Here is a 22658-nt window from a genome sequence, read left to right as displayed (position 1 = left end):
TTTGGCAAAAAAAAAACAAGGACGGAAAGACTGTTTGAAGAGCAACTATTTTTCCAATGATCGCAAATGTATGTAGTCAGTCAACACATGACATCAATGTACGACACAAATGACGACACCATGAGGATGTCTGGCGGTTTTCAGGTTGCGCAATGGTGTCCTTAGTTCCACAGCGGGTGCGGCCTGACACTTGCCAACACACACACACTCGCACACACACTCGCACCCAAAAATATCCAACAAAATAAGAGTGAATGTTTCCGGTCCGCACCTTTCAAAACAAATCTGCTGAGGTATCCAACGCCTCTGAAAAAACATCAGGGATGATTAAGGCACGTTTTAACTCGGTCTAACTCATCTACCTTTCTGTCTATCTATTGATCTATATTTTAACAATAATTAAACACATTCATAAAAACATGGTCGTTTAAATATATTTGACTTTTGAATAATGAAATGTACAATGTTTTATAAGGTTGTTGCAGGCATGCCGCAGCCTATCCCAACTGTATTCGGGCAGTAGGCTGGGTACAATTTAAACTGGTTGATAGCCAATCATATGGCACACATAGACGAACAACCATCAGCACTCACACTCACACCTAGGGACAATTTCAAGTGTTCCATGAACCTGCCATACATGTTTTTAAAATGTGGGAGGAAACCCACGTAAGAACGAGGAGAACATGCAAACTACACACAGGATAGGAACCCTGCACCTTTGCACTGTGACATACCAACCAGTCCACACTGTGCCACCCCTGAAATTTATCTGTTTAATAATTATTGGAAGAAATTGCGATGTGATCAGTGTCTTCTCAAAAATGAATATGATTCATCATTGAGTGTAACATATGAAGGTAGTTTGAGCAGATTTATTTCAAAGTGCATCCTATCAAACTGGTAGCCTCCATATTTTCAAAAAGGTTGGCGTCGCCCAGAAAGTAATCATGTATTCCCTTCCCATACCAGTGGGAGCAGCAACAGCTCGCCAATTGCCTTGTGTTTCGACCACGAGAGACAAGCTTATTTGTGCTACGTGAATGCAGGGTGCACGGTGAAACAATAAATATGAAAGATTATAAAATACTTTTTTCTTTGTGCTTATTTGATTCCAATTCAAGCTGTTATAACATCATTCTTCAATGTTAAAAACGGTTATAGTAACAATATAAACATGTTAATTGTTAAAATAAGCGTTTTTTTCTTCACATTTTCAGCTAGTGGTATGCCACGATATTTTTCCAATGAAAGAAGTGTGCCTTGGCTCAAAAAAGTTTGAAAAACAGTGCTCTAAATCATCCCTAGGTATGATGATGAATGTCAAAGAGTTTCAATGTGCAACCTGGCACCTTCATTGTCCAATAGATTTATTTTGGAGACAAACAAAGCAAACATCCGGTTTGTCTTGCTGCCATTAAAGCTTGCTTGACACGCTTGGAGTAGCGTGGCAGCTTGAACTCTGCTCAGACCACATAGACTTCCAGTCATCCTCTGTCAGGTGAGCCTCAACCCATTCACATTTTGGAACGGTTATTTATTTTTCAAAACTTAAACATAAACAAAAAGTTGACATAAGTAGCCATAAAAAATAGGGTGACTTGTTGTAGTTTCACTTCATAAAAAAAGTTTACCATTGTGGAATAGTTAAGACTTAAGTGTGTTGTTGGACTTGTTCGTGCTTATTGCTGCAACTTGTTAGAATTTCTCCAATGTTAGGACTAATGTAATGCAGTTTTTTGACTCGTTTATTCATGTTTATGACCCGATCGTCTCCATGGTTGCTGGGCACATTGTCAAAGCAAGTCATGGCTTGTTTCTAAATAATTTAGCACCACTCTTTTTTCAGGCCGCCTTCACCCTCATGTGTCAGTGTATTTCCAGTCACAACTGGAATAATGCAAATAACTGATACGTTATCATTTGTTCTCAATTCGGAAGGAATTACAATGACATGTCCAAGTCTCCAATTCCTGGATTTCCTATTTCTTGTACATTCCACAAATACTTTATGAATCCAATTCCACATTGCTACAGTTACACTGAAGGAACAACTTGCATGCGCACACTTCGCAAATTTTATGTAAATAACTATAGCACATATTAACGCGTCGCAAACATAAATACTGCACTCTCACGTCACCCATGTCAAAAAAACGTCATCAAATAAACATTGACCCCAGGGAGTGTCAGCAAAATAACACATGAGGAACACAAATATTATAACATTATCCCGTATTTTATTGTCTTAGGCTGACCCCACCCTGTATAGCCTATTCATTTTTTTATTATTGATTTAATTTCATCCAATGAATAGTGTAGTCCAGGGTATACCCCTCTGGTTGCCAAAAAGTCTGCTGAGACAGCCATCAACTCAACCATCACATAAATGAGGAGTAGTCATGTGAACAATTAAAACACGGCTTGTTAATTACTTAATTTGAGCAAAGTTTTATAAATTACTTTTCATGTTTCAAATATCGAAGCTTTTGTATGCCTAATTTATCCACACAGCGGGTCAAATACAAGAAACTGTGAGGCAGTTGTGCATTTTGGAGGTTGGTTGATTGTTGACAAATTATATTCATAATTGATGGATAGGATCAAAAGAGGGGATCTGTCACCCATAAAAGCTATCAGCTTTTAACTTTTGGGTTGAAGTTCAATATTTTAACATTTTTGATTTTTATAACATTTTGACACTTTAACAATAGAAATAAAAATGAAACGAAAGAGGGAATGTGTTGCTTATAAAAGCGTGTCATGTCCTCCAACAGAGCTCCGGTGCTCCTCAGGAATGGCGTCAAAGTCCAAAGGCGCATCCTCCACGTAGCCCGCCGAAGATGAGGGGCCGTGCCACAGAGATGCTGGCGTGGGCGGCTACCTTGCTAACTCTATGCACGTGGATACGGGCCAACATTTCCCCAGGACAGCGCACGTGCCCTGTGGGTCCCCGCAGTCAGGTGGACTTCTCTGTCAAGTACACACTGCCGCATTTCCAAACGGAGCATCCCATACAGAACGTGGCGGCCAACCCGCACACCTCAGAGGTGTATGTCGCCTCACGGAACGTAGTGGAGGCGGTGGATGACAAGATGAGCAGAGTGTGGGAGGTGAAAACAGGGCCGGTGGGGAATCCGGAGTGTAAAACCTGCCACATTTGCAACATTGAAGTAGAACCTAGTGACCCGGTGGATACAGACAATGAGGTGCTGGTCTTGGATGTTGCTTTGGAATTCCTGCCCTACCTGTACATATGCGGCAGTACCCAACACGGCATCTGCTTCTTCATCGACATCGAGGTCATGCCGCCAGAACCTCAGTGTTTATACAAAGAAAACCAAAACTCCCCCTCTTACTGCGCAGACTGTCTAGCCAGTCCTCTGGGCACCAAGGTCACCATTGTGGAACAGGCAGCCACGTCATACTTCTTCGTGGCGGCCACTGTTAATGACAAAGTGACACAGAAGTTCCCCCGGAGGTCGGTGTCTGTAGTCAGGCCGCTCTCTACCGAAGATGGATTCCAAATGGTGATGGAGGGCCTGACAGTGCTGCCCCACCTCAGGGACTCGTACAGCATTGATTACATCTACAGCTTCTCCACCCGGGATTTTGTCTACTTCCTATCGCTGCAGAGGGAGAACCCCTCCAAGGACGATTCAGCCTTTCAGACCCGATTAGGACGGCTGCCCGTGGGGATTCACGAGGTGTGGACGTACCGCGAGCTGGTGCTGGAGTGCAGGTACGAGCCAAAAAGGCGACGAAGGGAGCCGTACAGGGATATTGTGTACAACGGACTCATGGCGGCCCACTTTGGCCATGCGGGGAAGGATCTGGCTCTGGAGTTAAGGGTGGACGAGACAGAGGACATCCTCTATGGTGTGTTTGCTGAGGTGACTGTGGGGGGAGAACCCCAAAAGAACTCGGCCCTGTGTGCCTTTTCCTTGAGCGACGTCAACATCAAAATTGACAGAGGCGTCGAGGACTGCTGCAGGTCTGGACCGGAACAGTTGTCCCGAGGACTGTGCCATTTTCAGATGTGTGAGAACTGCCCGCATGAGGTGAGTAATTCTGTGGTTACAAAGTCAGTGGTAGGAAGTTACCACGACCACAACATTGAATATACTTTCACAATCTAGTGTGATTTAATGCAACAGTGGTATTAAAAACTTCCTGTTTAGGACATGCTGTATGAGCGTAACGCTTTCTCTCTGCACTGCCACAATACATATCTCCATTGTGCCACCTGAGGGCAAACAAACGTAATGGTGTTTCTTGAACCACCGAGTAGAAAGCCAGCCTTAGTCATGCCAGATTTTGTAAATTGGACATAGGAGTAGAGTACTGGTGCTTACCACATCTGTCTGTCGCTTTTGAAATCTTGGTTCCGGCTGTCCTGTATGGAGTTTGCATGTACTCCCTGCAAGAACTTATATATAGTTGAATACATACATGATATTTAATGTTCATACTGATGAACTTAAACAATAACTATTAACTTTGAATTTTATGTCCGCAACACACTATAAAAAAGCTGGGACAAGTGGCAAAAAATGTTCATCAAACACATGTTTGGAGCATCGCAGAGGTGAACAGGCTCACTGCAGGGGCGGTTCTGGATCAATTTCACTGAGGGGGTCGGGCTGGGGCCAGGGGTTTTGATGGTGGGGCACATTCAACCCAGGGCTAAAAAGACTGATTTGAAATCTTATTTGACTTTTTATTTCTTCAGACTTTGAAATTGTAGTCATAATATTAAAGTGATGAGAAAAAATACAGTATGAGGAGGGCTAAAATGTCTGCAAGTGTAACAATACCATGTCCATCTGTTGAGAATATTCAAGCCAGGGGATGATATGGTACTAGCCTGCCGGGGACAAAAATTGCAAATACACTGAAGCTAGATGTTTTACATGCATATAATTAACCAAATTTTAAAAGGCAATGTCTTATATATTGCTCCTGTTAAATAAAAATAAAAATAAAAAGGGAGACTAAAAAAGTTACACACACACACGCAAATAGCACTTGTGTCGTGGTAATTTCCTTCTCTGCGGACTGCTTCTCATTTTCCAGCTCATTTTTAAGTGGCGCAGCGCACTAAAGGGTCCGACTAGAATGTTAAATCACGCACTTTGGTTCCACCTTTCGCGTCGGCGACTCGGCACGACTGTGTAATCTGCGCTTGGAGGGTGGAGGGGGGGGGGGGGGGGCACAGGGAGGGCCAGAATCTGGCGCCCGTTGCCACCCCAGAACCGCCACTGGCTCACTGGGAACAGGTGGGTGTCATGATTGAGTATAAAACGAGCCTTTCTGAATTGATCAATGATTAATAAGCAAAGAGGGACAAAGTTCACCTCTTTGTGAATATAATGTTCCTCAACATAAAAATGAACCATCCGGACTGATATGGATTCAAAGTAAAAAGCCAGCTTCTGTGATCGTCTGGGGCTGTTAGTGCCAATGTCATGGGTAACTTACACATCTTTGATGGCACCATTAAAGCTGAAAGGTACATGCAGGTTTCCGAGAAACATACATTGCCATCTAAGCAATGTCTTTTTTTATGGACGCCACTGCTTATTTCAGCAAGACAATGCCAAACACATTCTGCGTGTCTTACAACGGCGTGGCTTCAGAGTAAAAGAGTGCGGGTACTAAACTGACCTGCCTGCAGTCCAGAACGGTCTCACATTGAAAATGTGTGACACATTATGAAGTTGTAAAAATATCACGGTTAAGGGTAAAGTATGAGCCTTAATGGAGACTTATTTCTTCTTACTTTTTTCTTTTCTGATTGATATAAAAATGATTTAGTAGATATAAACACATAACGGGGTAGGACTAGATAGGTTTTTTACTTCTTCCTACTCCCTTGAACATAATAACTTTGTTGAATGAAGACTGATTTCTTTCTTTTTATTTTTTTAATCTACCTTATTTTCTGTCAAATTATTACTGTATTATGTTTTATGTTCAATAAACAAACTCGCAAAAAAACTTAAAATATGACAACAGAAACTACGGACTGTTGAACAACTGAAACTGTAGATCAAGCAAGAATGGGAAAGAATTCCACCTAAATAGCTTCAGCAATTAGTGTCCTCAGTCCTCAGTGATTATACATTACAAGTAGCAAAGACAAATGAATGAAGGGGTGTGACAGAGCACAAGGCAAATGACGGCCCTGGGATGGGTGCATGAGTCAGTGGTTGACGTTACCACGGTCTGTTTTTCCTCAACAAACGATTGCGCTACCGTGGACTAAAACCAGATAGAATAACGTTTGTCATAAATTGACATGACCAATGCAGAGTTGAGCAGCCAGCTTGCCATTTTATCTCATGCAAAGATTTGTTTCACTTAGAGGTGTGGTCTTTCCTTTTTTATGGAGTTCAGTGTGTACACGGACAGGAATGCCTGCCAACAACTGCGTAATAAATCCTGCTGATAAAAAGGTGGAATTTTAAGGGGGGAGGAGGAACTGCTTTCAAACAGGAAATTGGAGGATGATGGAAAATATTCAGGATGTATGTGGTGTTCAAACCGTGAGTTAGATAGAAATAGTTGGAGTTAATTCCCTCAAAAATGTCACGGCGGAGTGCAGCGAGGGACTCGCATGCTGGAACTTGCCTCGACAGTGTCAAAGTGGAATGTTTTCACCTTTTCTTGAACAGTCATTCTTTTTAGTTAACTGCTCTTATTCAGTGTTTATGTGCGGGAGCTTGAAAAATCCACTTTCATGTGCTCTGAAACACTTAGTCAACATATGGAGTCCGTGCTTGCAGTTTTTATGGCACACTTGTTACTTTTGACTGCAGACAAGGTGGACAACTTCCTCTTTAAATGTATACACAAGTGCTTGCGAATGTTGATACATCCCGATAAAAGTACATTTGTGAACATACTGTACTACTATGGTTGTGATAGGTGAGCCTGAGGTCTATTTTAAGCTTTGCCCAGTTAACTTTAAATGCAAGTAGGATAATATATTATGTTTGGCACGATGGTGATTTCATTTCTTGTGAAAAATTAGTGATTTTGGTCGCCGTGGTGGTCATTTTTTTAACCTTGAAGTAAGACACCTGGTTCACTAAAACCCCGCTTCACCCCTTTCATGTTTTCGTCTTAATGCTGGTGGCTACGCGCACCGGCCATGAACCAGTAAATATTTCTAAAAATATTTTGCGGAGCCTTATGTCCTTGATTCAGAGTCAAATGGCAATTTATAATGCATCCGACATAGTGTGCTGGACCACGAAGCTAATCGTGGCGGACCGGTACCACAATGAAGCATGGTGCTGGTAGCATAATGCTGTGGGGGATGTTTTACTGTGGTAGGATTGGGAGATTACTCAGGACTGGGGGGAAAACAAAATGTGGCAATATACGGAGACATTCTGGATGAAAACCTTCTCCAGAGTGCTCAGACTGGGGCGAATGTTTACCTTCCAACAGGACAACACTCAAAAGCACACCGCCTCCATCCATGCATCCATCTTCTACCGCTTATCCGGGGCCGGGTCGCGGGGGCAAGAGCTTTAGCAGGGAAGCCCAGACTTCCCTCTCCCTAGCTACTTCTTCCAGCTCTCCCCGGGGGATCCCGAGGCGTTCCCAGGCCAGCTGGGTGACATAGTCTCTCCAGCGTGTCCTGGGTCTTCCTCTGGGTCTCCTCCCGGTGGGACATGCCCGGAACACCTCACCAGGGAGGCGTTCAGGAGGCATCCGAATCAGATGCCCAAGCCACTTCATCTGGCTCCTCTCGATGTGGAGCAGAAGCGGCGCGACTTGGAGCCCCTCCCGGATGACCGAGCTTCTCACCTTATCTCTAAGGGAGAGCCCGGACACCCTGCGGAGAAAACTCATTTCGACCGCTTGTATCCGGGATCTCGTTCTTTCGGTCACGACCCATAGCTTGTGACCATAGATGAGGGTTGGAACGTAGATCGACCGGTAAATTGAGAGCTTCGCCCTTTGGCTCAGCTCCTTCTTCACCACGACAGACCGATACAACGTCCACATCACAGCAGACGCTGCACCGATCCGCCTGTCGATCTCTCGCTCCCTCCTGCCCTCACTCGTGAACAAGACCCCAAGATACTTAAACTCCTCCACTTGGGGCAAGATCTCCCCCCCCCGACCCAGAGGGGGCACTCCACCCTTTTCCGACTGAGGACCATGGTTTCAGATTTGGAGGTGCTGATTTTCATCCGAACCGCTTCACACTCGGCTGCGAAACGCTCCAGTGAGAGTTGGAGATCCCTGTTTGAAGGAGCCAACAGCACCACATCATCTGCAAAAAGCAGGGATGCAATACTGAGGCCACCAAAACGGACCCCCTCAACGCTTCGGCTGCGCCTAGAGATTCTGTCCATAAAGGTTATGAACAGAATCGGTGACAAAGGGCAGCCTTGGCGGAGTCCTACCCTCACTGGAAACGATTCCGACTTACTGCCGGCAATGCGAACCAAACTCTGACATCGGTGGTATAGTGACCGAACAGACCGTATCAGGGGGTTCGGTACTCCATACCCACGAATCACCCCCCACAGAACTCCCCGAGGGACACGGTCAAACGCCTTCTCCAAGTCCACAAAACACATGTAGACTGGTTGGCCGAATTCCCACCTACCCTCGAGAACCCTGCTAAGGGTGTAGAGCTGGTCCACTGTTCCACGGCCGGGACGAAAACCACACTGCTCCTCCTCAATCTGAGGCTCGACTTCCTGACGGACCCTCCTCTCCAGCACCACTGAATAGACCTTACCAGGGAGGCTGAGGAGTGTGATCCCTCTGTAGTTGGAACACACCCTCCGGTCCCCCTTTTTAAAAAGAGTGACTACCAATCCAGAGGCACTCTCCCCGTTGACCACGCGATGTTGCAGAGGCGTGTCAACCAGGACAGCCCCACAACATCCAGAACCTTGAGGAACTCCGGGCGGATCTCATCCACCCCTGGGGCCTGGCCACCGAGGAGCTTTTTAACCACATCGGTGACTTCAACCACTGAGATAGGAGAGCCCACCTCAGAGTCCCCGGGCCCTGCTTCCTCCAAGGAAGGCGTGTTGGTGGAGTTGAGGAGGCCTTCGAAGTACTCTGCCCACCGGTTCACAACGTCCCGAGTCGAAGTCAGCAGCGCCCCATCCCCACTGTACACAGTGTTAGTGGTGCACTGCTTCCCCCTCCTGAGACGTCGGATGGTGGACCAGAATTTCCTCGAAGCCGTCCGGAAGTCGGCTTCCATGGCCTCACCGAACTCTTCCCACGCTCTGGTTTTTGCCTCGGCGACCACCGAAGCCGCGGTCCGCTTGGCCAGTCGATACCCGTCAGCTGCCTCTGGGGTCCCACAGGCCATAAAGGCTCGATAGGACTCCTTCTTCAGCTTGACGGCATCCCTTACTGCTGGTGTCCACCAGCGAGTACGAGGGTTGCCGCCACGACAGGCACCAACCACCTTACGGCCACAACTCAGATTGGCCGCCTCAACAATAGAGTCAGCGAACATGGATCCACTCGGACTCAATGTCTCCCGTCTCCCCCGGAACATGGGAAAAGCTCTGTCGGAGGTGGGAGTTGAAACTCCTTCTGACAGGGGATTCTGACAGACGCTCCCAACAAACCCTCACAATACGTTTGGGTCTGCCAGGACGGACCGGCATCTTCCCCCACCATCGGAGCCTACTCACCACCAGGTGGTGATCAGTTGACAGCTCCACCCCTCTCTGCACCCGAGTGTCCAGAACATGCGGCCGCAAATCCGATGACACGACCACAAGGTCGATCATGGAACTACGGTCTAGGGTGTCCTGGTGCCAAGTGCACATGTGGACACCCTTATGTTGGAACAAGGTGTTCGTTATGGACAGTCTATGACGAGCACAGAAGTCCAATAACAAAACACCACTCGAGTTCTGATCGGGGGGGCCGTTCCTCCCAATCACGCCCCTCCAGGTCTCATTGTCATTGCCCACGTGAGCATTGAAGTCCCCCAGTAGAACAAGGGAGTCCCCAGCAGGAGTACTCTCCAGCACACCCTCCAAGGACTCCAAAAAGGGTGGGTATGCTGAGCTGCTGTTTGGTGCATATGCACAAACAACAGTCAGGACCCGTCCACCCACCCGCAGGCGAAGGGATGCAACCCTCTCGTCCACCGGTGTGAACCCCAATGTACAGGCACTGAGCCGGGGGGCAATGAGCATGCCCACACCTGCTCTGCGCCTCTCACCGTGAGCAACTCCAGAGTGAAAGAGAGTCCAACCCCTCTCGAGAGGACTGGTACCAGAACCTGTGGAGGCAAGTCCGACTATATCCAGTCGGAACTTCTCTGCCTCACACACCAGTTCGAGCTCCTTCCCTGCCAGAGAGGTGACATTCCATGCCCGAAGAGCTAGCTTCTGCAGCCGAGGATCGGACCGCCAGGGTCCCCGCCTTTGGCTGCCGCCCAGCTCGCATTGCACCCGACCCCTTTGACCCCTCCCACGGGTGGTGAGACCATGAGAAGGGGGACCCACGTTGCCTCTTCGGGCTGAGCCCGGCCGGGCCCCATGTGTGTAGGCCCGGACACCAGGCGCTCGCCAACGAGCCCCACCTCCAGGCCTGGCTCCAGAGGGGGGCCCCGGTGACCCGCGTCCGGGCAAGGGAAACTGAGTAGGATCGATTTTATTTTTCATAAGGGGCTTTGTGAGCCGTGCTTTGTCTGGTCCCTCACCTACACACCGCCTACATAACGAAAGAGTGACTTCAGTACAACTCTATGAGTGCCCATTGGTGACTGGATGTCTGTCATTAATTCAGCAGGACAGGTTTTCATCCACCTCTCAGGACGATATTGCACCGCATAAGTGTTGTATAAATTGATGGATGGAACCAAACCAAAGAACCAAATAAAGTCCAACGGACAATCTCCAATAGCACCAAGAAATTGTTTTTCTGATAGGTCTTTTTGTATTTGTCACAGTCGGGCAACGCCACATGCACAGAAAAACCCACGCTGGTGTCGAAACCATATTACAGAATAGACCTCTTCAACCGTCAGATGAGGAATGTCCTCTTCACGTCTATACTAGTGACCATTAGTGGGAGACAAACGCTGGGGCACTTTGGGACTTCGGATGGACGAATTCTGCAGGTAGCGAACTTCAATTTTGACGCTCTCGATATACGAATGATTGTATCCTTGGTTTACTACTACTGTATTACCTTTGTGGTTTTAGGTCATTCTTACAATTGACACACCCTTCGTTTTTGCCAACTATTCTCTTGGAGGGATGCCAATATCTAGGACAGCAACTCTCTTCAATGATGATTCGCTTCTTTTCGTGGCTGGAAATCAGGTAATATTTTTGCATCACCCATCATCGATGATGTTCGTGGCTTCTCTTCACACCCGTTTCCCTCTATCGCTGAACCAGTTGTTTAGGGTGCCTACCATTGGTCCGGGCTGTGCGCATTTTGTGACGTGCTCCATGTGTTTAATGTCTCCGCACTTCATGAACTGCGGATGGTGCTCGGGAATGTGCTCCAGGCAGGATGAGTGCGCCTCACAGTGGAATAAACATTCTTGTTCGCCAGTCATAACAGAGGTAGCTCTGCAGGCACTTCAAACAATGAAAGAGTTGGCATCGCTTACCTGAGTGTTTAATTTGGATTGATTGTCTTTTTTATCTGCAGTTTTTCCCCAAAACAGCACCTGCTGGCGGCGAGACCGAACTGACGCTCTGCGGGAGAGAGTTTCAATCTCCTCAGAGACCGCCAATCAGCAACGGGGTCACACACACAGTCACTGTGGGCTCAGGGACCCTGTGTACTGTCCTGCCTGACAAAAGCAGAAACCAAGTGTGAGAATGACTTGGATTCTCTTGAGTTTTCTTTGTTTCCGGCTTGTAATCAAAGCAGCTGTGTCGGATGCAGCGAAGCCCACACAGAATATAACCTCAACGAAGCTTTCTGATACTGGGTAATACATTTGAGTCAAATGCCTCGATAGTCTTGAGATATCTTTGACATAAAGACAGTAAATGGTGATTTATCCATCCATCCATTTTCTGAACCGCTTTATCCTCACAAGTGTCGCCGGGCATGCTGGAGCCTATCCCAGCTGTCACACATGCAGCTGACACATTCTCAACCACCCTTTGATGTCATTGAAGGTGATGAACGCTGAATTTTCCCTCATTGGCTCAAGGTCATTGTATACTTTTCCTGACTCAGGCTCGTATGCAAGCTGAAGGAGAAAGTGCCAAAGGACAATCTGACAATCACTCTGGAAGTGCACGAGGGGAACACGAGGGGCGAGTACTCCATCGAAGGCACAGCTCGGGTGTCAGGCTTCTCCGTTGTGGTGAGATGACGAAAGGTTATACAATAGAAGGTCTGTGATTGTGATGAAAGGAATTCTCATGTGTCTAATCAGGAACCCAGCATAACACAAGTCAGACCCGACCATGGCCCAGTTTTTGGCGGCTCGCTTGTCACACTGACAGGCCACAACCTTGACTCTGGAATGCAAACGGAAGTCTTCATTGCAGACAAAAAATGTCACTTTCAGGGGTAAGTGAAACAGGAGTATCTCACCATGAATATTATCATCGTCGTGAAGTTAAAACTATCAGTGGAATTTCATTTCTTGGGTTGTCATAGAAATAAGAATGTTGCGCTTCCGTGGCCTCTTCATTAACCTAAGATGGTTACCCACATCAATCGAGCCAAATTGGAACATTTTGCCTCCCTTGCGATCAAAACAGCACAGACCCACTATATGATGTCTCTGAAAGTGAAGTGAAAACAAATATGAAACCAGTTCACTATTTACTGTGGTAGATCCTGTTTTGTGTGGTCACCATCAAGTTGGGCCAAGCCACAGAATGATAGCCATTTAAGAAGCAGATCTGGGAAGGAAAATCATTCTAACCAACCCCTCACCACAGGATGATTTGACTGATAGTGAGGGGTGACTTTGATCAGTTCGGGTGAAAATGGTCAAATTTTGTCACCGCGTCACGTGCGTACAGCCCTCACATCACCGTTGATGATTGTGTCCAGTGTTCCTCCGGAAGGAAGTGGCACATTGGCTTCAATTGTGTGCCTCACCGAGGCTGCGGCAAATGTTGGGAGTGTTCCCGTTAGAGTGGTCATCGACCACTTCGAGGTCACCACCACTCAGACATTCGTCTACAAGGAAAACCCAGTTATCACGTCTGTGTCTCCTCATTGCAGTTTCAGCAGGTACGATGGGATGAAAAGTGATGCGGAATCTATTGCCTGTGGATCAAGGTGTTCATTTGCTTATTTATGTTGTGCTTCAGTGGCTCCAAGTTAGAGATCAGGGGGCAGAATCTTGACTCTGCACACAAAACTGTGCTTCAATACATTTCCAAAAGCTCCCAAGGGGAACCTCACATACTGGTAAGTTTGAACTCACCTGTTTGAGACTGAAAATGTCCATGGATCGATGTGACCTGTCATGTGTGTCATGATTATAGGATTTTGCAAATTAAAACAATAAGTGAAGCTTCAAGCGGCTGTAAATGGGCCTTCACACTACCTCACAAATGTGACCATTTCCTTTCAGGAATGTAGTGGTACAGGGAACGCTACCCACAAGACTTGCCAGGCCCCTACTTTTCCATTCGACGTGTCGGAAGACAGGTCAGATGTCGGGGAGCTGTTCATTCACATGGACGGCAAGAAAAACATCTGGAAAGAACGTTTTGACTACCACCCCGACGCCAAAGTCATCCCATTTGAAAACGAAGACAACGTTTTGCTTCTCAAACCAGGAGAGACTGAAGTTTCGCTGCATGTATGTGTGCCCACATTCACATAACTCCACCCACCCGCAGCCGCCTGTGTATAATAAACAGCATGTCAATTTACGTGTTTTAAAACAGCATCACAAACTGAACACGGTGAACAAGTGCATGAAGATCACCATGAAAATCGGGGACATGGACTGTAACGCCCAAGTTCTGTTGAATGAGCTGACCTGCAGGATTCCTAAAAACCAAGTGATCCCCAGCGAGGGATTGCCTGTCAGGGTGAGATAGCATCACCGCCAAATCAACAGACATTCCCTTTTTCAGCATTCATGACACAAACCATTTTGTATTTGGCTACGTGTAAGGCGGGTAATATGACAATTCTTGACATGGTCACATTGCCATTTATACTTTAAACTAAAACAGTCCTTTTGCTTTGGGATGTTTTTCAAAGGAAACAGTCCTTGTGCTTTTTCTGCACTTCAAAACTTCTCAGGTTTCTGGGACATGCGTCCGTCTAAATATTTTTGTCACCTGGCTGGATGAAATGAGTCCGTTTCGAAGTTGTGGTTCTGTCTAGTGTGAACGAGGGGTCAACACAGAGTACAGATTGCATAACCAACACATCTAGTGGCAGTGCTACTTATTGAGCCCTGAGTTGAAAAAGATGTGGCTGATGACTGGATACCATCTACTACCGTAGGTCTGCGTGAACGGCAAACCCCACGACGTGGGCACCGTCCTCTATGAGGACGACAATTACGACTCAGTCATCGCAGCCATCGTGCTGGGTGTGATTTTCGCCTCAGTGGCAGGCGCCGGAATCGCACTCGTCGTGATGATTCATTTGAGAAAAAAGAAGCGAGGTGAGGCATCAGTGCATGGTAAAAAAGTTGTCACAATTTTTGGTATGAGTGTTTCACTGCTGGTTAATCACGTTTGTCCTTTCAGCCATCATTGAGAATCGTCTAACTACACGGCTTTCGATGAATCGCATGGTCAGTCACGCTGAAATGTCCCCGACGGGTGACTACAGGCAGGGTGAGACGTCGGCTTGTGTCGATATGAGAAGAACTGCCTCACAGTTCTGGAGTTTGGCGTTACAATCTTGGCTCTGGCCTTCCTGTGTGGAGTTTGTATACTGTCCCCATGGAAAACAAACGGATGAAGAGTTAGACTTTCTACCCGACAACTTTCTTTGTGTGTTTCAATAGATTCCAGCCAAACGTCCGCTTCAGGAGGAATGGCCTTCCAAGGTCTCCTGTACGCGGCAAGCTACGATCACCTCGCTGTTCCGCTGATACCGCGGGGCAGCGTCTCAATGATCAGCCTCAGCTCTGACCTGCTCGACGAGGTCAAAGATGTCCTTATCCCCGCCGAGATGCTCAGAATTGAAGATAGCCAGAGCATTGGCAAAGGTAACGAATGCTTTTGGGACTCTGGAAAGCCATCACAATGAACAGTTACTCACATTCCATCTCATTCTTCTTCTCATGAAGGTCACTTTGGGACTGTTTATCATGGATATCTGAAGGACAGCAATAAGCAAGAGATCCACTGTGCTGTTAAATCACTGAATCGTAAGGAAACATTGTTCTACTAATGGCTTATGGATATTTTTTTTTCTCAAGGCTGTAATCTGTCAACAGGAATCACCGATCTAAAAGAAGTGGACCAATTCCTGAGAGAGGGAATCATTATGAAGGGCTTCGACCATCCCAACATTCTGTCTTTGCTCGGCATCATGCTGCCCAAAGAAGGGCTCCCCCTGGTGGTGCTGCCATACATGAAGCATGGCGACGTCCGGCATTTTATCCGCTCGCCGCAGAGGGTAACGTTTCACAACCAAACCTGCTGGGGACCTTTGACTGTCAAAGTTTGCTCTGTAAACATGTGTGGATACGTGTGTGCTTTAAATAATTGGAAACGTCTGTTCTGTTTGACCTTTATATTTGTCCTACACAGAATCCAACAGTAAAAGACCTCATAGGGTTTGGACTGCAGGTTGCCAAGGGTATGCAGTATTTAGCACAGAAGAAATTTGTGCACAGAGACCTGGCTGCCCGAAACTGCATGTGAGCGGGAACCCTATATCACACACACATTGGGGGAAATAAATATTTCTGTTAGTTTGCGCACTTGCAAAGTAATTATCGGTCTCTAATGTTTGCAATGGAGCTCCGTGCGTGGACGTTACACATCCCACAATGCACTGCGCCAAATGTAAACAATGTTGCTTCGGCAGGATCGAAAACATGTCTTGAGTTTAACTTGACGCTAATTCCACACTTTGACAATGGGACACAATCAGAGTGTCACAGCAAAAGGGGACACATGAAGGGACGAGCACTCCAACAAGAACCATGGCGTGATAAAAAGAGGCCAAGAACAAGATGGAGAAGTGGGATTCTTCTTATAGTGGCAATTACCGAGAATCAGTTTTATCATGTGGGCGGCCCGGTAGTCCAGTGGTTAGCACGTCGGCTTCACAGTGCAGAGGTACCGGGTTCGATTCCACCTCCGGCCTCCCTGTGTGGAGTTTGCATGTTCTCCCCGGGCCTGCGTGGGTTTTCTCCGGGTGCTCCGGTTTCCTCCCACATTCCAAAAACATGCGTGGCAGGCTGATTGAACACTCTAAATTGTCCCTAGTTGTGAGTGTGAGTGTGAATGGTTGTTCGTTTCTGTGTGCCCTGCGATTGGCTGGCAACCGATTCAGGGTGTCCCCCGCCTCCTGCCCAAAGACAGCTGAGATAGGCTCCTGCACCCCCCGCGACCCGAGTGAGGATCAAGCGGCTTGGAAGATGAATGAATGAATGAATGAGTTTTATCATGTAGATGTAACTTGATTGTTTTGTTACTTATGATTAATTGACGATCAAAGATGTTGGGCAGGCTGCAAGTGAGTGCGTCACCACCGCCGCTTCACAATCCAGCTTGGATTTTTTTTATAATTTGTGTTGAAGAAAAAAAATGAAATCGGCACGAGGTTTGCCGATTAAAAAGCCGCCCGCTCGCGGTTCTCCGCGCCCGCCGGCCTGACCACTCAAGGCTCCGGGGCTAATTGGTTGATCCTGCCAGTAGCATCATACTTATCGCAAAGATTAAAGCGTGCGAGCATTTCAAATACACAGGCCCGTAACCTAAACTTATCAGCCTTTGTAAGATTGCAAGCACTCAACTCTGAAGTGAGAGGGTAACTTGAAGAGAAAATTGTAGATATCTGGGTCCTGACGATTCGGCTGGGGCATGCTCCCGAGCTGCTCTCGCAACATTTGAAAATAAGCACTCCAGGCACTTGATATCTCATCCATCCATCCATCCATCCGTTTTCTAATCTGTCTCTCCTCACAAGCGTGAGCAGGTGTGGTGGAGCCTATCCCAGCTGTCTTCAGGCAGTAGGCGGGGTAAACCCTCAACTGGTTGCAAGCCAATTGCAACGAACAATCATTTGCACCCATAGTCATACCTAGGGGCAATTTGGAGTGCGCAATCAACCTGCCATACATGTTTTTGGAATGTGGGAGGAAACCGGAGTACCGGGAGAATACCCACGCAGGCACGGGGAGAACACGGAAACTCCACACAGGAAGGCCCTAACCCTAACAACCTCTGCACTGTGAAGTGCTTACCATTGACCATTGTGCCTCCCTACTTGATAGATTAGTAATATCCAATTTCCTGTCCAGCTTGCGTGTGTATCTAGTTCAATCCTGTTCATCAACGTGAGATGGGAATTGACTTGGATGGAATGTTGACAGATAAACACCTGTTTTTATTGCTGTTCTCCATTGTTAGTCTTTGGCATGCAGGCGTCACTCTCCTGCCAAATCCAAGCAGTAATAGTCACGTAGCATTCAAGCTATGTCGTAGAAAATCTAATAGAGTACTCATTTCACTCAGTAAAATGACCATTTTCTAACTTCTCATATAATTGACCGAGTGGTGTCTTTGCTCGCTCGCAAGGCTGGATGAGACCTTCACTGTCAAAGTGGCAGACTTTGGCATGGCACGTGACATTTACGACAAAGAGTACTACAGTATTCAAGACCACAAGGGGGCAAAGTTACCGGTCAAGTGGATGGCCATTGAGAGCTTGCAGACACAGAAGTTCACCACCAAGTCAGACGTGGTGAGTAGATGATGTCTTCACTCAACCAGACTCAACATTAGTACACAATACCAGACCCACATTCAAATTCTGCCATTCTGTAAGAGAGGTATTCATTTAAAAAAAAATCAATTTTCCGTATTTTCCGCCCTAAAAGGCGCACCTTCAATGAATGGCCTGTTTTGTAATTTCTTTTGTATATTGGACGCACAGGATTATAAGGCGCAATCTACAATGCATCCACTAGATAGAGCTACGCTCCTTCTTTTCGACTCGAGAGGCGTTCATGACTGCCTCCAAAAAACGTAAATTAACGATCACTTCAATGAAACTACGAAAACTGAAAACAATGCATCAAAACAGAAAATCAAGCGAGGAAATCACAAAATAAATTCTATAGCCCCCCCTACAGAATTTTAAGGCCTGATTTTTAGGCGCGCTGGGAGATTTTAAGAAAATGGATTACTTTTTGGTGCGCCTTATAGTGTGGAAAATACGGTAATCAATTTTTTGCATTTCAGTATATTTTATTATGATAATTATTATTATTTCATTTTATTTATTTTTTTCTGAGCTTCTGGGTTCAAATCTCAAGTTTGTTGTTCACACCATACTTGAACACCACATTCCAAAATGCGCCCTGTAATTGACTGGTGGCTTGTTCAGGGCGTACTTCCGATTCTCCCAAAAAATTCAATAGGGATACACTCCAGCTAACCCACGACCCAAAGGAGATACAATTATTGTCATGAATTTGCATTGAATCAATAAAATGAAGAGTCATGAGAATTATATGCATTATTTTATGTACCGGTATATATTTCCAGTGCCTAACAAATGTATTTGAGTCTTGGGTGAGTTGTAGCTTATCCCAACTGACTTTGGGTGAGAGGTGTGGTACATCTCGGACTGATAACCACCCACTCACATTCAGTTTCATACCCGTTGAAATTTAGTGTCTTCAATGAATATAACATGTACCGGTATGTTTCTGGAACGTGAAAGGAGGCCAGATTACTCAGAGAACATGCAAACAAGAAAGATGCAAATGACACAGGAAGGCCAAAGATTAGATTCGAACCCAGACTCTCAGATGTCCTAGCCCCATTTCCATGAATTTCCAAATGGACTGGTTCAGAGATTGATTAGGATGTCAAATTGTAGAGTAGGAAAACGATTACTTTGATAGTTGAATATTACGCTTGAGTCTTTTCCGAATTTTAGGGGCAATAATACGCTAAACTCAGTTTGAAATGTCTCATTCCTGAACAAAAAGGTCATAGAACGAAAGCTCACTGATTTTGGAAAGCATCCGCATTAAAGCACCTCACCCAAGCTAGATGATGTCTTTAACGACATCTCTCACAGTGGTCCTATGGAGTGTTGGTGTGGGAGCTGCTGACGAGAGGAGCCAGTCCATACCCAGAAGTGGACCCCTACGACATCACGCACTATCTACTAAGGGGCCGTCGGCTACCGCAGCCGCAGTATTGCCCTGATACTCTGTAAGACGCTCTTCCAATGACCTCAGCATCAAGATTGTGTCACGGATTTCACAATCACTTCTCACACATACATTCCACAGCTATTCCATCATGCTGGCGTGTTGGGACCCGGAGCCCGAACGCAGGCCGACGTTCCACAGCTTGGTCGCAGACGTGCACCACATTCTGTCCTGTCTCCAGGGAGAGCACTACATCAACCTGAAGGTCAACTATGTCAATTTAGACCAGTCCATGGCTTACCCTCCTTTGACTGCGTCTGCGGACGAGGCCGAGGGCTCAGAGTCGGACACAAGCGGTCAAGAAGGCAGCTGAGGACCTCTAAAACTGCTAAGAACGAACAATCCAGCTCTTCAGGATTACAAAAGGAGACTTATTGGGAGTTTATTTATCACGTGTTCACGAGATTGAAAGACATTGTATGCAATAGGGACTAAGGCTGGATTTTCACTGGATGGTTCAAGAGACACAATTTTATGCTCTCAAGTGGCACAGAGGGCATATGAGTCATGGCAGCACATACATAGAAAGTCAACACAGAATCGGATATCTTCAGATCAAAATCCTCTTATAAATGTGGATAAAAATGTGGATACGCTGACATCAGGTACACCGCGTCAATGTGAGCACAGTGAGCGTCGCATAAATGCCACTAAACAAAAATGGCACAAAAAGTATAGAAACTGAAATAATGATGATCACATCTCAGTTTCATATAGTCAGTGTAAAATCTGGGCCTATGTAGTCGAACACAAAGGTGTTATTCTCTTGGAGGAATGACACATCTAGTGGAAGAGCATTTACTTTGTAATTGTTCTACCTGTCACTATCCGTAATAGACTGATGAACATAATAGATTATTTGTCCTGAATAAATAATATTTGGAGTGAAATTAGTGTTCGATTCCAATTCACAAAAGCATTGACAGCAAGGTTTCCCTTATTTGAATCAATGAGGGATGTTGACCCCCAGGCCATCTCAACAAAACATGTTTAATGTTTGTGTGACTAACATGCTGTATTCTTTTTTTTACCTCTGTGTTGGCTCTTGTGGAGTTTCGTGAATACAGTTTGTGTCCAAATGATCATATATTCGCATCAAATTGAAATTTGACTTTTGGACATGTAGTACAAATCCAGCCAGTGTTTGGTGGTGGGACACTGTGCAAGTTCCACATCCTGTTACAGCAAATGATCCTGAGCAAAACAGAGCTTGAAATAAACATGAAAAATAAAAAAAAAGAGGATGTGAAATACAAGTGAGGCCAAATGAATGTAAACTTTAGTTTCGCCATACATGTTAAGTAGTTGGTGTGTGTTGGCACGAAATGAATGCCATTTAAACTCAGGGAACAACTTTTGTAGATGTAATTCATAATGTCTCTGAATATGCATCATGTCAAGTACATTTGAAACCAGTGCAGTGGATGAAGATGAACTCTTACATGTAGTGGGGTGCCTTAGACGTTCAGTGGGGTCCACAAAATAATTTTCAATAAATGAACATATTTTTAAAAGTGCTTCCTTACATATGGGGACTGGTGGCCAAGAAAACAAACTCTTAATATCAGAAACAAATGACTCTTCCCTACCCAACTGATTATGACACATCACATAAATCTCACATTATTGCATTGATAAAGTTTTTTGTTTGTTTATTTGTTATTTTAGACCAACATTTGTACTATTATAGGAATAAAGGCCCCTTTTTTCAAGAACATTGTTTTTTATTCCTTCAAGAATCATTGCGATGTTTTCTTTTTTCAGGTTAGATACTGCATATGATGGATCCAAATGTTTGAGAACCCCCCGCCATTAATAAACACCAGTATTTTCTCTAGACTGTTCACTGTAAATGGAACAGCAATTGACAGTGCAGAAGCTGTAGGTTTGAATCCGGCCCTGGCCTTCCTGTGTGGAGTTTGCACCTTGTCCCCGTGCCTGCGTGGGTTTTCTCCAGGTACCCCCGTTTTCTTCCCACATTCCAAAAACATGCGTGACAGGTTCATGGAACACTCTCAATTGTCTCTAGATGTGAATATGAGCGTGAACGGTTGTTTGTCTGTGTGCCCTGTAATTGGTTGGTAACCAGTTCAGGTTGAACCCCACCAACTACCCCGGAGACTGCTCAGCGGTTCAGAACATGGATGGATGGATGTTCCCTGTACGTACACGTGGCCCAAGAGATTGGGGCAGTACCTTTTATCAGCGCTAGAAGGCACCCAAGGACTTTCATTCACATCACTACAGCTACCCTGCCGCAGTGATGCGCCTCACGACGTCAACACTACAGTAAAAGTGTTACAGTACACGAACAGCACCCCAAACATCCAAGCATCCAAAATCCGCTAAACCACAAGACAAATAACCTTTATGTCTATTTATTAATAATGACTTTCAATGCTTATTATTCAAGTTAAGCACCATTTCAAGACACATTCAACAAAAAAAAATGTTTTATTTTAACCCAGCCGTCCCTCTTTTCCTGCATTGTCTCCCTTCCTACCAAGGCCAAAATCGTGTTTTACACTGGACAGCTCAAGTCCAAATAGGATTTTTGTCGAATTTTTATCAGCATTGTCTCCCTCGACACATCTCCATCCCCCGAAGCCTTCATAAACTGTGAAAATCCTGCTGCTGTAACTTGAAATCAGTTTCATAATTGTGTTCTGATGAATGAATTGAATGAATATAAAACAGCGTCAGTGGTTCTAAATAAAATAGATGCAAAAGTGTGATGACAGGGTTCAACGAGGGGAATTCTTGTCCTTGTAAAACCAGAGCAAAAGGGGGGGAAATGCATGCTTCTAAATGCATGCTTCGGTGCATTGGATATTTGCGATAGCCAACCTTCTATGAATAATTCATACTTCTTAAACGAGATTATATAGTATTTAGTACACAGATAGATAGATAGATAGATAGATAGATAGATAGATAGATAGATAGATAGATAGATAGATAGATAGATAGATAGATAGATAGATAGATAGATAGATAGATAGATAGATAGATAGATAGATAGATAGATAGATAGATAGATAGATAGATAGATAGATAGATAGATAGATAGATAGATAGATAGATAGATAGATAGATAGATAGACACACACACACACATATATACACAGATGCACACAAGGGGGCAACCCAAAATGAGCAATGGCCGAAAAGGCTGAGGGCAGACCCCCAAAGCCTCTTCAAATATTAATTTTGTTGTCTTTGAGTATACATATTCGTAAATATTTCATACTTGCGGTATTATGCCATCATGTTGGCCTTTCTGGCTGTA

At 45.4% G+C, this 22658-nt stretch overlaps 1 protein-coding gene across 1 annotated transcript; it reads left to right on the top strand.

The window, feature by feature from the left end:
- Positions 1 to 1398: 1398 nt before the first annotated feature.
- mst1ra (macrophage stimulating 1 receptor a) lies at positions 1399 to 21084 on the top strand. Its single transcript, XM_052075825.1, has 21 exons — positions 1399 to 1501; positions 2778 to 4061; positions 10958 to 11128; positions 11214 to 11333; positions 11412 to 11582; positions 11671 to 11837; positions 12211 to 12340; positions 12413 to 12549; positions 13042 to 13224; positions 13305 to 13404; positions 13571 to 13801; positions 13890 to 14036; positions 14461 to 14623; positions 14709 to 14798; positions 14972 to 15175; positions 15257 to 15337; positions 15407 to 15588; positions 15723 to 15832; positions 17721 to 17886; positions 19234 to 19370; positions 19451 to 21084. The coding sequence occupies exons 2-21, from the start codon at positions 2844 to 2846 to the stop codon at positions 19680 to 19682; spliced, it is 4140 nt and encodes a 1379-aa protein (XP_051931785.1). The 5' UTR covers positions 1399 to 1501; positions 2778 to 2843; the 3' UTR covers positions 19683 to 21084.
- The last annotated feature ends 1574 nt before the right edge of the window (positions 21085 to 22658 follow it).

Source organism: Hippocampus zosterae, chromosome 9 (assembly GCF_025434085.1).
Source record: "Hippocampus zosterae strain Florida chromosome 9, ASM2543408v3, whole genome shotgun sequence".
Classification (NCBI taxonomy): domain Eukaryota; kingdom Metazoa; phylum Chordata; class Actinopteri; order Syngnathiformes; family Syngnathidae; genus Hippocampus; species Hippocampus zosterae.
The sequence above is the reverse complement of the archived record's forward strand: the minus strand, read 5'-3'. Positions and strand labels throughout refer to the sequence as shown.

Coding starts and splice junctions, on each gene's coding strand:
- mst1ra (XM_052075825.1), top strand. CDS start 2,844: ATGAGGGGCCGTGCCACAGAGATGCTGGCGTGGGCGGCTACCTTGCTA. Junction 13,802..13,889: donor AGACTGAAGTTTCGCTGCAT/GTATGTGTGCCC, acceptor GTTTTAAAACAG/CATCACAAACTGAACACGGT. Junction 15,176..15,256: donor TAGCCAGAGCATTGGCAAAG/GTAACGAATGCT, acceptor CTTCTCATGAAG/GTCACTTTGGGACTGTTTAT.